The 18,246-nt window shown below is 39.4% G+C and overlaps 1 protein-coding gene across 1 annotated transcript in view; it reads right to left on the bottom strand.

Annotated features, from left to right (window-relative positions):
• Positions 1 to 18,246, bottom strand: part of itfg1 (integrin alpha FG-GAP repeat containing 1) — a 167,074-nt gene that overhangs the window by 132,983 nt on the left and 15,845 nt on the right. The window contains exon 7 of the mRNA XM_004539805.5: positions 9,545 to 9,597. Coding sequence (XP_004539862.2) covers positions 9,545 to 9,597 — 53 coding nt within the window. The remainder of the gene's footprint in view (positions 1 to 9,544; positions 9,598 to 18,246) is intronic.

Raw genomic sequence — 18,246 nt, 5'->3', positions numbered from 1 at the left:
CGCAGAGGTCTGCGCCATCTCCACCACTACGCCCCCGGAGCCGCGGCGGGCAACCCGACGCTGTGGTGCAAACTCACCGCGGAGAGCTGTGCTTTACCCCGGCTCCTCGGAGAAGAGGACCCACGGCGCGGCTACCTGGGAGTCACTCACGCAGTCCGGCTGGCGCATCTCCATCTGAACACCCCCGGCGTCGCGGCGCGGGCATCTCAGATGGCCAACAGCCCCCAGTGGCACCTCCTCTCTCCACGCTGGTCCTCGGGGATTCCATCGTCAGGAACGTGCGGATGAGGGGGGCGCTCACGCTGTCGTTCCCGGGAGCCACTGTTGTTGACATAGTGGACAGAATTCCCAACATTCTGGCATCCCACCCACAGGTTAACTGGCTCATCATCCACATCGGCACCAATGACATCCCCAAACAGCAATCTGAGCTGCTGAAGTTGGACTTCCTCGAACTCTTCAGCCTCCTTGGTCAGCTGCAGGTGAGTGCTTTTATCTCTGGGCCCACCCCCACCTGTGGCAGAGGGATAGGCCGTTTCAGCCGGCTGCTCAGCCTTAACACCTGGCTTTCCTCCGCCTGTGTCTCCCACGGCGTGGGTTTTATTAACAACTTTGATGCCTTCTGGGAGAGGAGGCATCTTTTTGGGGCAGACGGGCTCCACCTCAACGCCTGGGGACGCCGTTTGCTGTCCGCCAATTTGGCATTTGGCGTACAGCACTCCCGCACATCGCCCTGTCACTACCCCAAACTGACATTACCTGCTGATCCGTCTGCCACTGACTGATGTTCCCCTGGTCCCAGCTCCTATATTTGTTCCACTTTTAACAGTGATACACAAAACTCTGGACTAGGACCTTTCTCTCCCACAGTCAACACAATACCCGTCATAATCACAAACAGAGAGCAACAGAATTATCATAAATCCAGTAACTCCAAAAATATTAATAACCTCCGGCCTCTTCAAAAATATCAACATCCATCCAACTCTATTGTCAAAAATCCACCAGTCTCAATCAGTATGGCACTTTTAAATGTACGCTCTCTGTCGAACAAGTCTTTTATTATTAATGATTTAATTTTAGATAATAAACTTGACTGTTTATTTTTAACTGAAACATGGCTGGGTTCGGATGCACCAGTTGTTCTCACTGAGGCCTCCCCACCAAATTTTAATTTCTCTTTTTCTATTAGAAGTGGTAAGAGAGGTGGTGGGACTGCATCTTTAGCCAACAACACACTCACCACCAAACAAATTTTATTTGATCATTTTACCACTTTTGAATTCCATGCTATTGTTTTCAGCAGCCCTCCAGTTTTATCTGTCACAGTTTATAGACCACCTAAAGACAGCGCTGCTTTTATCAAGGAATTCTCAGAATTTTTAACAAACATACATTCAAAATATAACATGATAATTTTAACCGGTGATTTTAACCTGCACATAGATAATCCTTCTGACCCTGCAACAAAAGAATTCTTAAACATTCTTCACTGTTTGGATTTTACCCAGCACGTCACGCAGCCGACTCACAACAGAGGACACACTCTGGACCTGGTCATCACCCATGGGCTGTCCACCAGCGTGTCCTCTGTTGTTGACTTGGCTGTCTCTGACCACTACTGTGTGTTTTTTAACATCACCGGTTTTATTCAGCGGGAGACCTCGGTGCGAACTGTGAGGAGGCGCTATCTAACCTCTGAAGTGGCTGCAAATTTTACCAGGGTTTTAGACGAATGCCCCCCTGTGATTTTACCTGCATCCTGCGATTTGATTTTTAGTTATTTCAACAGCAAACTGAAGAAAAGCCTTGACTCCGTTGCTCCACTCACCACCAAAAAGATTAACGTAAAACATGCATCACCCTGGAGAAACGAAGAAGTCAAAAAACTCAAAAGAAATTGCAGGGCAGCAGAAAGGAGATGGAGGAAAAATAAAAATACTATCAACCATCAAATATTTTGCGAGCAACTTAAAGTGTACAATAATACATTAAGGAAGTCAAGAAATTCATACTTCGCCAAAATAATCAGTATTAACAAAAATAATCCCAAGGTCCTCTTTTCCACCATAGATCATTTATTTAACCCTGATTTTAACAGCTCCCAAAGAACCCCCACAGACTCGCTCTGTGAGCAGTTTGCAGACCACTTCAGGGGAAAGATCAGCGCCATCAGATCTGATATTTTATCTAATCGTGATATGATTTTAAATACATCTGAGGGCTCGATTGTACCTGAGGAGACACTGGACAGCTTTGTCCTGGTTAATGCTGAGAACTTTCAGAAGGTTTTCTCCACAGTGAGACCCACCACATGTCTTTTAGATCCAATTCCTTCTTCACTCCTTAAAACACTTTATGGATTTTTTGAGGCTGAGCTTTTGTGCATGATGAATTGCTCTCTTCAGTTGGGTGTCTTCCCTGCTGCCTTTAAAACGGCGGTGGTGAGGCCCCTTCTGAAGAAGAGCAATTTGGATTGTAATGATTTTAATAACTACAGACCTGTATCCAACTTACCATTTTTAAGTAAAGTCTTAGAAAAACTTGTTTTTACTCAGATTACTGATTTTCTCAATGATAGACAGATCCTGGAAATATTCCAGTCTGGATTTAGGGTGAACCACAGCACAGAGACGGCTCTCCTAAAGGTTTTAAATGATCTTAGATGTAACTGGGACTCCCAAAAGCTCTCAGTCCTGGTGCTACTGGATCTAAGCGCAGCCTTTGATACAGTAGACCACGCTATTCTTTTAAACAGACTGAAACACATGGTGGGCCTCTCTGGTGCTGTACACAGCTGGTTCACTTCCTATCTCTCTGACAGAACTTTTATGGTGAGTATGGATACATGCTCCTCTAAGATCCATAAAATGACATGTGGTGTGCCTCAAGGGTCGGTTCTAGGCCCTGTACTTTTTAATTTGTATATGCTCCCTCTCGGCGGTGTCATCAGGAGGCATGGAGTGAACTTCCACAGTTACGCTGATGACACGCAGCTGTACATCTCCGTGTCTCCTGATGACACCAGACAAATGGATGCCCTCTTTAACTGTATCTTGGATATAAGATCTTGGATGGCAGAAAACGTTTTACAACTTAACCAGGACAAAACTGAAGTTTTAATTGTCGGTCCTGAGGCTCAGAGAGAGAAACTCTTGTCTAAATTAGAGGCATTTTCACTATGTCCTTCGCTACAAGTGAAAAACCTGGGTGTTATTTTTGACTCTGAGCTTGGTTTTATCCCACATATTAAACATGTAACCAAAATTGGATTTTATCATCTAAAAAATATAGCCAGAGTCCGCCCTATTCTCTCTCGGGCCAACACGGAGATGCTGATGCATGCTTTCATTACCAGTCGCATTGATTACTGTAATGCCCTGCTCTCTGGTCTTCCTAAGAAGAATATTTCAACTTTACAACTCTTGCAAAACTCGGCAGCTCGTGTGCTGACGAAGACCAGAGGGCGGGCCCACATTACACCGGTTTTAGAATCGCTGCACTGGCTCCCCGTGTGTTTCAGGATCGATTTTAAAGTTCTTTTATTGGTTTTTAAATGTCTTAATGGTCTTGGGCCTTCTTATCTCTCAGATCTGCTTTTACCATACGAACCCTCGCGGACCCTGAGGTCCTCTGGTACTGGCCTTTTGATTGTCCCTAAAGTCAGGACACATACTCACGGAGAGGCAGTTTTTCAGTGGTATGGTCCTCGTCTGTGGAACAGCCTGCCGGAGGAGCTCAGGGCCGCAGAGAACGTACATGTTTTTAAGAACAGGCTCAAGACCCACCTTTTTAATTTAGCTTTTACTTAGCGTTTATTTATTTTATGCTTATTTATTCTATCCTGTTATTCTATTATTAATTTAGGATTTACCTAATATTTGTTTGATTTTATTCTTATTCATTTTTTAATCTTCTTATTCTATTTATATTTATATTGTATCCTGTTCTTATTTATTTTATCATTTTACCCTATATATATTGTATTGCGTCATATCTCCAGTGTTTCCTCGGAGGGCGCTCTCTGCACCGGGGCTGTTATTGACCGTGGCTGCTGGGTCTCTGGGGTCCTCTCAGCCTGGCTGGGGGGCTCCTTTGCCTCCCTCCTGCTGTGTGCCCAGCCTGGAGGCTGCGGTCTGTGACCGGCTCCCGGTGCAGACGGCTCCCTGTTATAGTGTTTCCTCACTTGGCTCATGCGAGCCCAGCCCAATTTTTACTCTTTAAGTGTGCGCGTGTGTGTATGTGTGTGTGGGTGGGGGGATATATGTGTATTGAGAGTGTGGGGAGTGAGTTGGAGGGTGGGGTGGGCTGCTTTTAACTATGTAAAGCACTTTGTGCTACATTTTCTCTGTATGAAAAGTGCTTTATAAATAAAGATTGATTGATTGATTGATTGATTGATTGCCCTCTGTGCCAGTTTGAGAAATGCATGCGAAACTGTGGATATAGAACACTGTCTGGGGATGCAGTAAGGGAGATCGATCAAATTTAAATCACATGTGTTTGTTTTTATTCATTTATTTTATTGTAATGGGATTATTCCAGGAAGCTTTTGATCACAACTTGTTTGTGTGTAAGACTGCAGCAAATCTAATTCTAATCTATACAGCACAAAACCACAACAACAGTTGCCTCAAGGTGATTTTATATTGTAAGGTAAAGACCCTACAATAATACAAAGAAAACAGAGAAAATCCCATCAATTATATGATCCCCAACATTAATACGAGCAAGCGTTTTTGGCGACAGTGGGAAGGAAAACTCCCTTTTAACAGGAAGAAACCTCCAGCAGGACCAGGCTCAGGGAGGGGCTGGGCCATCTGCTGTGACCGGTTGGGGTGAGAGAAGGAAGACAGGATAAAAGACGTGCTGTGGAAGAGAGCCAAAGAAATCTAATACTACTTATTTGGAATGATGATACACATATGGGGGAGACTTTAAAAAAAATGGATGTCGTGAATAGCCAATAAATCTCATCAAATGGGTCCACATTTGACTTCTTCTGTTGCTCAAAGGACCAAATTTCAAGCAGAACTCTTCGAAATGACATTCATTTTCTTCTTATTATAAAGAATTTTTCATTTTGCCTACCTCTCTGATATCCTGGTGAAAAGCAAGCAAGCTGATCTGAAAGGTGTTTACCATTAAAAACTGAAAGCGCAAGCCTCAATATAAAAACACTGACTTGCTTTGATGGCAAGCAGTAGTTTATTTATATGCATGTGCTAATCTGTGTAAGTGTGTGACTGGGGATAAAAACAGCTTCTCACTGACCAGTGAACTAAATTATTATATCAGCCGTTAAAGAACTGACCTTTTAAAGCACTTGGCTCTATTTGGCAGCCAATGAAAACACCTCTCTTCACTCATCTCTTTGGAGCTTGTTGATTTTATTTCCCCCTCTGTGACTGCCTTCTCTTGTGTAATCACACAAAAACAGGGGAAAGAGGAAAGATGGAAGGAGACTTAGGGGAAGAGAAAACATAGAAAAGTAATTAAAACAGAGTGCTGGAGAAAGAGGAGCGTGCTGGCCTATGACCGATAGATGCAGCCGCATTGAACCGAAAACCACGATGGGATTAACAGAGGTCTAATGCTCTAAGGATGCTGGGAAATGGCTTGGTCTTCTGTGTTTGTGTAGATTTGCACAAGTGTGTGTGTGTGTGTGTGTGTGTCCATGGAATGCTTCCGAAGAAACCTTTTTTGTTTTAGAAATTATTCAAGAGTGTGGATGTACAGACTTGTTTGTCAGTGTGACTGAAAAAAATGATACACTGCTAAGGAAAACAGGAAAAGCACTATAAGTAACACCTCATGTCTGTATCACTCAACTGAGCTAAATTAGGGTGTACTCACACAAGGCACGGTGCCCCCCCCAACAATGCACTTACACCGCCTGAATATCTGGGCCTGAATACGCTTAATTTTGTCTTTAGGTTTTCACACTCTTTCTTGGCTGGTCTTACCCTCTCCCTTCCCCTCCACCCACCCACCCACCCACACACCCACCCACACACACACACACACACACACACACACACACACACACGAAAAGCACTCTTGTAGAGCATAAGGGGGTTCATGATTTTATGCATTATGTGGCTTAACTGTGGAAGCAATAACACACACTGGCCTCTCACATACTAGCTAATTAATTAACAAAAGTGATTTCATGATGTCCATTACAATCACACTATATTTATACTGTGCCCACATCCAACTCAACTGTGCCTGGGCCTGCTTCTTGCAGGAGCCCAGAGCACAACACTTAGTAGTGATCACACTTAGCCAAACAAAGTGGACACTTGGGGGTCAAGAGTGCTCTGACATGGAAGTGTGAGTACACCCTTTCACTGGAAATTCATGTGTCTTGGCACGTACATAAAAACATAAGAAAGAGGCAGGACATATACACTGGTTGTTTTAAATAACTGGAGTCACAGAGAAGTTGATCTTTTGCATATAAAATGTCACTTTGCCATTATTTGTACACAATCATAATTAGCAAATAAATTATAATAAATGATAAGGTATGGCTAAAAACATATTATTTGAGTTCACAGCTGAACTTCACCTTTGACCACTAAATACTGCTCAGTTCAGCTCAGTTCAAGTGAATAAACTCAACCAAAATTTGAAGAAATTCCATCATAGTGTGGCTGAAAAGCTGCAGCCAGTGGATGCAAAATAAAATTCATAAATAGAAAAAGAAAAATTGAAAAAGCATTGCTAATAAATGAGAAAGAAGAAAAAAAGACAAAGAAAAGGATTTAACTTCTTCATAGAGTAGCTAAGAAGTAGATCAAGAGATCCATAATCTGAGACTGCAGAAACACTGACAAGGTTCACTTTGTCTTGCTCCCAAATCCTTTCCACTATACCTAGAGATGCTTGTAAGACATGCTTTTTGCAGAACTACTTATGACTTGATTGGCAGGAGGCAAAGTATGCAAAATTACAAAATAAATGCCAAGATCAACATTAAATAGAATTATAAAATACTAAAACTGTTTTGGTGTGAGTGTCAATTACTTATTGATTCACTAAAAATTCTTCAGTTCTTAACATTGATAATACTATGTACTTCACTTTTTTTTTTTTATTTCTTCATGGCTAAAAATTAATCCTTGAAAAGTGTAAGTCATAGATTCATCTGTTTTATGGTTTATAGTCTACGTATGTATCCATGTATACACCGAACAGAAAAAGGATAAACGTATATTAAAAAGTGCTTCAAGGAAACAATTCCACAAGCAAAACTGAGCTGAAAACAGTATCTTTAAAATGTGGTAGCTGATCTTTGGTCATTGTAAATTCCAGTTATTGATCAGGGTTAAAAACAGATGTGATGTGATATACTGGATTTTCTTGAAAAATGATTGCATTGTGCCTGTTAGCACTTTTGTCTTAAAGGAAATTATACTTTGCATATTACTGTGTTTAGTGATATTATGGAAGTTCTTTTGTAGAAGGATAAAATAGTTGAGGTCAATGCACTCAGTGTCCTATTGTTTTAAAACTAGAATTAAAATTTTCTGTTAAACTCAATTATTCATTTTTCATTCATTTCATTTTCTCATTTTCTCATGTATGTTTTGCATTTGGATGTAGGCCCTGGCATCTATTTAGATTCTATTTCATATTTTTCATTGTAATAACTGCAGTGAAATGGTTCAGTCTGTTGAAGATTCACAACTGAATAAAAAGCTAATATATTTTTAAGATATTGTTTATGAAATAGACAAAAACAACAACAAAAAAAACCCTTCATTTGCAGAGTTTTATAAAAATCATTTGGAACTACCTCAAAAGTTTAAAGTGATCTTTCTCTGAAATTCATTTGCTTCATCCTCTCCAATTAGCATTCTTGCCACCCATCGCACATCCAACTGGTATTTGGGTATGGCAGTTTATTTGCACAGTTTTGCTCCTGCTTGGTCTCTCTCCCCTCAGACACATTCTGTCTCTTCCACATCCTTCAATCTCTCTCCGTTTCCCCTCTTCTTCCTTACCTCCTCCCCGTCCTTTCTCCTATTCCCCTTCTCTGTGATAAGATAGACTACTGTTCGGCTTGTGCCTCGACCTGCTGAATTTCAAATAGGCCCCTTTGACAAAAACCCAGAGCCATGGTCTCCCCTCCTTGCTCTCCCAGAATATTAACTAGTTCTGCAGCAGTGCCAACAATCCTAGACTCCTAAGCCCACCAAAGCACTACAGATCCATTTGTTGCATTAAGGAAATGAACACTGAAGCAGAGGAGGGGATCATCACTGTCAATACCTGTAGTTATACTTCAGGACGTGAGACTGCAACTGAGGCCATACTGTACATTCTTAGTTTATAACTGAATGCCTTTGAGACTGAACACAAATCTTAGCAATAAATAAATGAATAAATGTTGTGTAACAATAAATTAAATAGCTGTTGTATAGTGATCACCAATCTCTTTATTCTTTTCAAGAAGTAGGACAGACTACAGCAAAACCTCTGTTCTAATTTGATTGTCACAGTTAGCTATGCTGTTCTTCATAAAAACTCAAACTATACATTTAAGTTCTACTCGGAAGAGACCTGCTGCCCTCTTTCGGAACTCAACCTATCAGTCAAGACCCACTGAACCAGATCGCTGACAGTTTACCATATGACTGATTTTTAGGGGTTATTGAGTTTAACTCGTTTAAAGCTCCAAACATAGATGAACACAATATGAATATTTTACTCTAGTGCACTGTAATGAAAACGAATAAAGTTATTAAGCTCCTGGAAAATAAAGTGCAAAAATATTAACTGCTTTACTGAGATTGTGTAAACGTCTGTGGCATCATCAATGTCAGTGTATAAGCTGTCGGACATTAAATTTTGAATTTTTTTTTTAACAGAATATAATATAAAAAAGAATGTTTGGGGTAATTTAGATATGGGGTCATCTCAGAGTTTGCTCTGGAGAGCAGTCCTGGCTTTCTTGTTTGTAATACTCTGCAGTGTTTGTAATACATATAGCTGAATCATAGCTGAGCAGATGGTTTTGTATACTCAAGCAGTGTCTTCACGGTAAGTTGCCAACTAGTTTACACTGCCAGAAGCTTAAACAATTCTACCATTGTTTTCCTTTTCCAGCATAACTGAAAAAAAACCCCAAAAAACAAAAAGATGATAAGATGTGATATGTATAGCCAGCCAGTTGTAATTTGTCAAATAAATTCATTACAATTGCGTCATTGCCTGCTGTAGCTGTAGTGGTTAAGGTGGATGGAATCAGTTGATTGCCGACTTGAGGCAACATTTCAGGTCACTGTGCTTATCCTACTTGTTACATTACAAATGGCTAACCACATAAGACAGACATTATATAAATGCCAATATGGTTTTAGGCTATTAGCAGCACCATGCATGCAATACAAGCTGGGCTCTACTTTACTCTGGAGGACTGTAATGCTTCACTAATGTCAATTTTGATCATTATAGAAGAGTCTGAGTTGTAAAAAGTCACTAATGATAGGCAAGAGACTCAAAGACACTCAAATAAGTTCAAAAAGCTTATTACCTTGTTGATCCAGGTCTCAAACATTCGGTCGTTTTTCATTGTCAGGAATAAATCTGAGAGGAAGAAAAAGACAGAAGAAGGGAGGGTGCAAGTCATTAAGTGATACATTAATTTGTTTGGCAATTATAATCAAGTATGGAGCAGATGCGCTGATCAAATGTGCTGATCTACAACACAGAGAATCACATAACTGGAAATGTACACTATACTCTTGCAATAAGGCTTTTAACAGATATGGACAATGTTAACAAATCCTGAAAAAATTGAGAAGACCTCTATTGTAGCCAAAAAAAAGTTCTCTTTTTCATTTTGTCTCTCAGCAGCTAAAATTGAAAACATGAAATTAAATCTACTCTTCAACACAATATATGACGCACAGGACTCAATACATGTTTATGCTCAACTTAATTAATTAAACCAAAATATACAGAAGAAGAAAAGTCTAAATATTTTAACATTCAACAGTTGACACAGAGGAATGATTAATATCTTTATTCATTTTTGTATATTTTTGACATTTCTTCCTCCAACTCTGATATAGAGAGGCACTGCTTGTTCAATATGCAGTTTAAGTAGGTTTCCTAAAGCAACAAAGATAAATTGGCTTCTTAAAACAGTATAAGTAAAAACAAGTAAGGAGAAGAAAAAGGGATAGTGGTGGAATCTCCTGCTCAAAGCAGATGGATTTTGCTCAGCTTCTGGAGTCTTCACCCCTGGTAATGCCTGTAGCTTGCTCTATTGGAATCCTATAACCTGCACTTGTACTCATATTACTTGCTCTTGAAGCTCAGGCTGCAGGCTGCACTTATAATGCAGTTTCTGCGTGCTTCTCTTTGAGAGGACGTTTACTTTCATTCCTGTGTGCTCTGGTTCTGCCCCAATAATTGGACATGAAATAAATATTGCCATTGATCTGCTTTGGGCCCTGCTATGTGTTGCTGTGCCCTGCATGGGCATATACAAATGGTACTGAAATAAGGGGAAAATTAATAAAGGAAAAACTGGAACAACAGGACAAACGGAGGTTGTGTGTGTAATGATAGAAAGCACTATAGAAATCCTATATCCATACACAGAAGAATTATCTAGTAATGTCATGGTCATCAAAGCCAACAAGTTCAAGATGCTACAATGTCACTCAATATGCATGACTATACATGACATTAAAAATACTGTTTTGAAAGAGATTTTCAGTCAAAGCTTTTTGACTGAAAAGTGATCCTCTGATACCATACCGATTAAAAAAGTCTTGTAACAAATACACATGGAAATGTAGTCCTAGATTTCATCTGTAGTCATTTCACAAGTGACAAGTAACTTTCTCTGGATGAGCTCAACTTCCCAAATACATTCTAGGAGCTCATGTGAGAAAGGATTTAGTTGGCTAGCATTCTTAAAATCTAGGTTTTAGTGCATATATGTATGTTTTGTGCTTTACACATGCTTCCCACTGTGGCAGGTGCTCCTAATTTGGTGGATTTGAATTTCCTGGCCCTCCTTCAAAATAATTCATCAGCTTCTTATGTCAGAGAGATACCAACTATTAACTATCAAGTTACCAACTATTAACATATAGAGAATATACTACGCCATCTGTGCTAAACACACATGGATTCATGGTTTTAATAGAACCTACGGTGTACTACAAATTATAGTCATATAACATTACATATCCAAAAATGTATCTGAGGCTCTGGTGCCTTTGTGTTTAATCACAGGGATGGTGGGCCACAGATGGTGGTTATTTATCTAAAACCAGCTACAGCTGTTGCAAAGTAATGCCACATTTAAGGTGCTCAAGCTGGTAAAACAGTTCAACTACAACTTTTAATCCTTGTGGACTTGCAGAAATGCTGCCCACGCGGACTCCAAACTTTTTAACAAATGCAAAGTACATAACAAATGTATGCATAGATTATGCATATGTGCAGACGCACAAACAAACACACAGCACTTTGCAGAGCGTGTTTATGCAGGTTTTCGTGTTACTATGTGTGTTTGGAGCCACACCGGGTGGTGTGTTGATGAGCTTGGTTAATCAGCCAATCAGGCCTCTTAAACAGAACCCAGCCGTGATTGGCTGATTAGATGCGATGGCGTTGTGTCAGTGAGAGAGGAATAGAGCAGCAGAGAGATGTTCATCTTGTAAACACTTAACATTCTCGCTGTGGGGGTTCTTCCTCTTTTTGCTCATCTTATTGCTTTTCTTTTTTTCACCCATGTTCACCACTAACAGACTCATCTCCATTATTTTCTCTTGCTTTAGACTTTAACTAAATTCAGCCCAACTTAGAAGGTCACTGCACTTATTTTGGTTAGTCTGGTCTTCACCACTTTCATGCAGCATCTTGAGGGTGTAAACTGACAATTTAAACGTGGAAAGACCACTTGAGCACTCTTGAAACTTCACTCCGTTTCCTCCCTGGACACTACACTACAGGTGGCTCTGTTCTCAGATCTGTCCTAAGAAGGAAAGCAGTTTCACAGTCTGTCAAGGGGAATACAGACAGACTGAAAACAAAGTTCTGGTTTGTAAACTATGCAATATTGTAATCGCAATGTGATTCCTTTAAAATGATCTTTTTAAAAGTATTGTACTTCTCTGTTCCCCCTTCTCTAACTCACTTTCTTTGCAATAAAGTATTCCACAAATTCTCCAGAGAGAAGAGCTCCAAATAGCAATAGAAACATAAGTGCTGCCACCATCACTCACTTTAACATAGTTTTGCTGTTACAGGGACTTATAACTGGGCTTCTAAGGGTCTTTAATATAAAGATATAAAGAGGACTCCAACAAAAAAGAGGAACATAAACAAAAAACAGAACAGAACAGAAGAGTGGATCCTATGGGAAATTCCTCCGGGTATGGTATTTCATGTTTTGACCACTTATCACAATTTAATTTTGTTCTGAAATAATGTTTTTTCAAAGCATATCTTTATCATTCTTTTCTAGTTCACTGGATACTTTTTCAGTCATATTGAAAATTTAAACCACTGCCTATAAAAGCATTCCTTTTGATAATTTAAGTTAAACAAGAAGTATGTATTTACTGCCCTTGATCATTTATCATTTCCTTTGATACCTCTGATACCTTAATGATGACCATGAGTCCAAACTACTTTAGCGAAGGATAACATGTATGCAGTAAAGTATGTATGAGTAAGAATTTATATATCAGTTTAAAAAGGTTCATAAATTTTAAACCAAAACACCATCCCATTGAATTAACCCAGTCATTTTTTGCTAGAATATAAACAGTTAAATTATTAAAAACTGAGGAAAGTCTTGTCAGTTTTCCAAAATGCAGAATCTTTGGACAGACAGCAGGGATCAAAAGGGATATGACTCAATAGGTCAAGTCTACTCCATTGTTTTAACATAAAAATCTGTTTTCCTTCCTATATTCAATATGAGAAAGACTTGCCGAAAATCTTTTTAGCTTCATTTTAGCAACGTTAGTAGGGCTAGAACGTGTGAAGGAAAAAGAAACGAAAGAAAACAAGCAAGGCAGTTTAAATGTAATACTAGTGTAAGGACCAAAAATGACAAAAAAAGTATGGATCAAATAAGGATGTCGTTGGTTCTGCTGCTTTAATTTAATCTTTTTAATTTTAGAAAATGCCCACTGTGAATTTGACAGTGTTGTATGATAGCAATGGTAAATCAGCGTGACACCAGTTTAATGATACAAAGAAATCACTGAAGCAGCCGGCTTTATGGACTGTTTGATAGTCTTTTAGGAATAAGCATTAGTTATCTGATCACCAATCTCTTGTTGGGGGGTGGGCTCCTGCTCAGCACCAAATTCAAGCCACCCATGTTTGAAGTAGAGATTAAACAGCTGGATGAAATTTTTTACATTTTCAAATTTTTTCAACGTCAAGCAATGCTATGACAGGCAGATGTTCTCAATGAAGATGACACAAAACATTGAAACATTGACTGGGAGTTCACGGGCACTGTGGTTGTCCCAGTATCACGACAAGCCACCAGTAATCCTGTCAGTCCTGTGCATTTGGTGGTGACCAGTACATCTATCAAAGCCAGAGAATCCCATCAATCCACGGCCCAGTAGAAAAAGAAAATCAGGACAGCTGCTGTGTACTTGTAAGCCATCAGTAATGCCTCAGCTATAAGGAATGTGTAGCCTTCTGCTTAATATTAGGACTATACAAACAAAGTGATTAGCAAATGTTTCTGCATGTTGAGTTTAAATTGTAGTGAGGTGTATGTCGGTGTGACCTGCACTATTATATCGCTGAATCCCCAGGCAGAACCTCTTTTGATCAGTGCATAAACTAACCATATAATCTGTAAACACAATCTTCTTCATCAGATAGATGTTAGAAGACGTAATCTTACTCAGTTTTCTTTGTTCTCAAATACCCAGTACAATTTACCACGTTCTGTACAAAAGTATTCTCCCTGTTTTTTCCTTCTTCTCTCAATTACAGTTGATTTGTCTTCTCTTATGTTTTGCTATGTTTTCTATACTGAGGGTAACTGTTTTTTAGGACTTTATTGTGCATAATGCTCTATTCTTTTCATCCCATACAACTATAGACAAAAACAAACAAATACAAAAGAAACTAATCATGCGTCTGAGGCTGGAAATACCGACTGCTACATCACTTCATCCTTTAGCTCATTTTATTTGCTGAGTCACATTTAACAAACTAGAGGCACCAAATCCAACTTCAACAACATTATCTAGCTCCTTGCAGTATGAGCACATACACTCAATTAAAGCATAGGCTAATGGAGCTGTCATCCTCCACCACTTGGGAAAGATGCATAATTGAGGTATATAAATGTGTTTGTGTGTAGGAGGGTGGGATTGCGTAACAACAATAGGGATTCAGAGCTCTAACTGGTATGTCATGTTGTCGGATAATTAAAGACATGCTAACTGTGATAGCTGACGCGATGGATATACAAGGCATCAAAAACACTGGGCAGAGGGAGACAAAGCAAAACAGAAAGAAACTGATACCAAATGGTAAGGCCATCCTGTGCTTGAGATGCATCTGAAAAAGATGTTTACTTAATTAATTAGTACAGAGCAAAAGCAAGCTAGTCCTTTAATTTGCAAAAGATGCTTTCCATCTTCAGTAACTTCACCATTTCTTCCATGTTACTCTGCTTTCTCTTTCAGGCTTTTCAGTGTTGTTAAATTGTTCCTTCCCTAGAAATGGCACTGCAAAAGGCATGCACGTCATACCCATATGAGTGGGTACATGATGAGCAGCCTGCATAAACACATGCACACCCACCCCCACACCGCATGGCTGATTTCAGCACATTATTTAAATATCTGAGCGTGCATCTGTGAATTTCTTTGTCATCAGTTTGTGATCCAGCCAATCATCTACAATCAGCTGGGCCTTTCACACTAACAGAATAATTGCAAGTGTCTCTTGCTAATAACATGGTTTTTAAAACAACAAGCAAAACAGCTCAAGTACCACAGAACAACCAGCATGGTAAACTGTGGCACACAACACCATGTTGCACAATGCTGAGGCTGTGTGGGTATTGTACGTCTTTGAGCTGTTATTTTTGGGACAAATAACAGCATGTAGCACAAAGGCTGGATGGCTGATGCAGTTCCTATTACTACATAGATGATTTGAACTTCTTAGGACAGGTGTTTGCTGTTTAACACATGCTGGCAACAAAACATGCAATGTGCCTCATGTGGATTTACAATATCCTCAATCACATAAGAGTTAGTAACTGTCTTTTTTTTGTTTAGGGTACTTGGAGAAAAAGATTTTTACTCTTCCTCTCTGGAAGTTATTCTTTTCTGCATTTAGGATCTGAAGCTTGACGTACAATTTTGATCCTAATTTTATGTATTACCACATGACTAGTTCAAGTGGCTGTTGCTGTAGCTCATCCCAGGCTGCCCCAGTTCCTCACGCAAGACTGTGGACTCCTCTGATGTAATTATTGGCATATGAATGTGTGCATGATAGCTTATAGGCAAACAACAAATTGCTGCACAAGTGTGTTCAAATGGTTGAAAGTGACTTTGTAGTAAAAAGCACTTTCAGTATTCAGTAAGAGCAGAAAAGCACTTTATAAGTGCCAGTCAATCCATTTACCAAGAGGTTCTATAGAAGTAATGGAAAGTAAATAACCAAAAAACAGTGGCTGTTATGTTTTGGTTCCATTTAAAGAGAAGAAGGAAAAAACAGAACATATATAGTTTTTCACCTAAAACATCAAAACCCCAACCTACCAGCTGATGAATTTTTACCTTCTATGATGTGATTTTTTGCCACATCATTAATATATTTTCACCAAAAGTGAGTTGGGTCGCAAACTATACTTAGCAAAATGGTGGGGATGCATATTAGTGGAATTTCTTTTATAAATATATTCTCTTCCTCAAAATTTCCTCTCAAAGCAGGGATTTATTCCAGTCCAGTCCGGACCATTTGTTTCACTGCTTTTTCATGACAACAGTAGAGATAATGATTCTCTGGCTTAGACAAGTCGTACATCTCAGGCTCTGATTTGACTCACCACTGTAACCTGCTTTTACTAATTTATAGCACACCTCCTGCTCTAAATTCAAACTAGGCTGCATCTTTCATGTAGAAAAAGTTCAAATGTATTGTAATATTACTTTACTTTTTTAAACTTCAATATCATATAAACCTTTTCCCCTTGTTAGTACTGAGTGCTTCTTGCTTAATAAACCCTGACAATGAAGATGAAAACATCAGAGCTGAATATTTTAGACATTCTTGTAACCACATTTCATTGGATTGTTTCAGTCGATTTACATGACGCAGGAGAAAGAGAGCATAAAAGAAGAAACTCCAAGGGTGGTCTCTATCAAACTGATGTCGCTTGAACAAGTCATCTGGAGACTGGACTATATTCTATCTGGTCTGTATTCATTCATAGAGAAAATGTACATTTCTGAAGAAACTGTTTGCAGCAAGTGTGATTTAAATTAAGATCTCCAAACTGGAAGGTAAGCACAAGAAGACATATCCTAATTAATAAAAGTAAGAGTAAAAGTAAGTTCCGTTGCTGGTTAAGTACGGCTAATCTGAGAAGAGAAGAGAAGAGAAGAGAAGAGAAGAGAAGAGAAGAGAAGAGAAGCCCTTGAGTTATTCATAGCCTCTCCATCAGATTTGTTAAGGGGATTGGAAGCAATTTAAAGGCCTCTACTGACTGTTTGACTCGAGCAGCATTATGTCTTTCTATTCCATTATGTTGAGCTGCAGTGTGGGGATAAAGACCAGGCTTCCTATTAGCCTCTGTATAAACAGATAGGGTGATGCTAGGTGGGTGCTAAGCCTCTCGCAGAGAAGGAGAACTCTGACATTGAGGAGAATAGACAGCTACAGGCAGGGGCCTATACTATCTATTGCTTTGTCTCACTATCACCTTCGCTCTATCTTTTTCTCTCTGCACACACAAAGTCTTTTATCTGCGCTACTACAGGGTAGCATCATTGCCGCGGATCAAAAGGTGTTATGACTCCCAAGAACAGTAAGCTGAAACATTAACTGGTTTGTATAAATGAATGAGCACATCAAAAGGCAAAATTTCTGGCCAAAGGGGAAACCCAGTTGTAAATGATTAAGCAAACTGTTAAGGGCTAAAATGCCTTATCACAGCAGTCTCTCAACACTCTCTCTATAGAGCTAGTCCTGTACTGCCATTCCCTGCATTCTCCTAATAATTCATGTTCCAGAGTGAAGCAAAAAATGGCAAAAAAAAAAAAAATTCTCCTGCCCCAAAAGTGAACGACAAACACCACCTGCATTTAAAGGGCAAGAGTGGAACCTGTCGGCAGACCATCACTTAGCGCCCATTCTACTGTCTTGAGGACCAAACAGCCCCCCCCCCCCAATCCCCCCACCCCGTACTGCCAACCCCGCTTTTTTTATTTTTTTGGGGAGAGCTTAAACTAATTAAAAGGCCCTGGTACTGGATGCTGTCTAGCTATTATGGCTTAGTGTGATATCTTATGGAACTGAATCAGTAAAAAATAAAAAATAAAAATCTTCTGTGCTATGCTTTTACTGAAATAACAGTTGCTTTTCCATGCAATAAAAAAAACGATCTGTAGGCATTAACCTGGCCTCTAAAAATATCCAGACACAATTATAAAAAGGACCTTGGATGGTCCAGTAGTGCAGCACTATCAAAATATAGTGGAAAGAGCCTCTCGTTTCATCCCACATTTCATGAAGAAAATTAAATTCAAAGACATGCATGCTAGGAAAATTTGTGAAATTAAAGTGGCCATAGGAGTGGATGTTATATGCAAGTGTTTAATGTGAAGTGAATAAAGTGTAGTGTGAATTTAGCTTTGAGTGGTTAGTAAGACTAGAAAAGTGCAATACAAGCACCAGTAAACTTCCATTTAATGGTGCAAAAGCGAAGTCTATATATAGAGCTGAAGCTAATTGCCCTGTTAACACCAGTTGTATTACTTTCATGTCTGCCACAGTATTAACATACAAATACACACACACACACACACACTACACTGGAATACTCTGAACACATCTGCAGGTCTCTTTGTCTTTCAGCACCGTGGAAACCACATACTTAAAAAAAAGAAAAACAAAAACAAAAAAAAACGCATTCATTTGCTTGTGACTCTTTGTGCTTGCAAGTTCACAATTAGCAGCTTGTTAAAAGGCTAGTGCACTTTTATGGGTGGGTTT

Source organism: Maylandia zebra, linkage group LG1, assembly GCF_041146795.1.
Source record: "Maylandia zebra isolate NMK-2024a linkage group LG1, Mzebra_GT3a, whole genome shotgun sequence".
In the NCBI taxonomy this organism is placed as follows: Eukaryota; Metazoa; Chordata; class Actinopteri; order Cichliformes; family Cichlidae; genus Maylandia; species Maylandia zebra.
The sequence above is the reverse complement of the archived record's forward strand: the minus strand, read 5'-3'. Positions and strand labels throughout refer to the sequence as shown.